General features: G+C 41.6%; 1 protein-coding gene across 1 annotated transcript in view; it reads left to right on the top strand.

Moving 5' to 3' along the window:
• The window catches only part of LOC107624740 (scopoletin glucosyltransferase), a gene marked incomplete in the record, with an annotated part of 2,373 nt that extends 1,404 nt beyond the window's left edge, over window positions 1-969 (top strand). Inside the window, 1 exon segment of the mRNA XM_016327180.2 lies at window positions 1-969. Coding sequence (XP_016182666.1) covers window positions 1-630 — 630 coding nt within the window.

Below are 992 nucleotides of genomic sequence, written 5' to 3'. Positions count from 1 at the left end.
ACAAAGAAACCAAACTCCGTTATTTATGTGTGCTTTGGAAGCATGACAACGTTCCCAGACGCTCAGCTTAAACAGATCGCGATGGGTCTAGAAGCTTCGAATCATCCATTCATCTGGGTAGTGAACAAAGGATCAAAAAAGAACGAAGAACAAGATGAGAAGAAGTTAGAGTGGCTTCCAGAAGGGTTTGAAGATAGAATGGAAGGGAAGGGGCTGATCATAAGAGGTTGGGCGCCGCAAGTGATGATTCTTGAGCACGAAGCAGTTGGCGGGTTTGTTACGCATTGCGGTTGGAATTCGACGTTGGAAGGTGTTTGTGCCGGGGTGCCGATGGTGACGTGGCCGATGTATGCAGAGCAGTTTTATAATGCGATGTTTGTGAGGGACATAGTGAGGATTGGGGTTGGTGTTGGGGTTCAAACGTGGGTGGGGATGATGGGAGGTGAGCCGGTGAAGAAGGAGGTGATAGAGAAGGCGGTGAAGAGGGTGATGGAAGGTGAGGAAGCAGAGGAGTTGAGGAGAAGAGCGAAGGAGCTTGGGAAGAAGGCTAAAGAAGCTGTGGAGGAAGGTGGATCGTCTTATTCGCAATTCAACTCTTTGATTGAGGATTTAAGATCGCGTGCTCGATGAGCTAGTCAAGTATCTGCACTGAGGAGTACTAGGGCAAGTAATTTTTGTGATTTGTAGCCATCAAATAGTCATTAATAATGATTTTAATGGTATAAAATTAGTGTGAGATTTCATCAAATAATTCACTTTTCTTTACTAGTTACTTTGCTAGTTACATGTTGGTTAGAATTTGATAAAATTGCTAGTCCTAGACTTTTCCTTCAATTATGGCATGAAGTCATTTGAGAGATGCAATTTGGAATATCTATTTGACCTTAAGTCCATACATGCTTGTATTGTATTGTATTCACCATTTTGAAATAATAATAATAATAATAGTTCTAAAATAATTACCGTGGAGAAATAAATCCAATCGATTGGAT

Source organism: Arachis ipaensis, chromosome B02 (genome assembly GCF_000816755.2).
Source record: "Arachis ipaensis cultivar K30076 chromosome B02, Araip1.1, whole genome shotgun sequence".
NCBI classification, from domain to species: Eukaryota; Viridiplantae; Streptophyta; class Magnoliopsida; order Fabales; family Fabaceae; genus Arachis; species Arachis ipaensis.
Note: the sequence above shows the minus strand (reverse complement) of the source record. Positions and strands in the feature narration are given on the sequence as shown.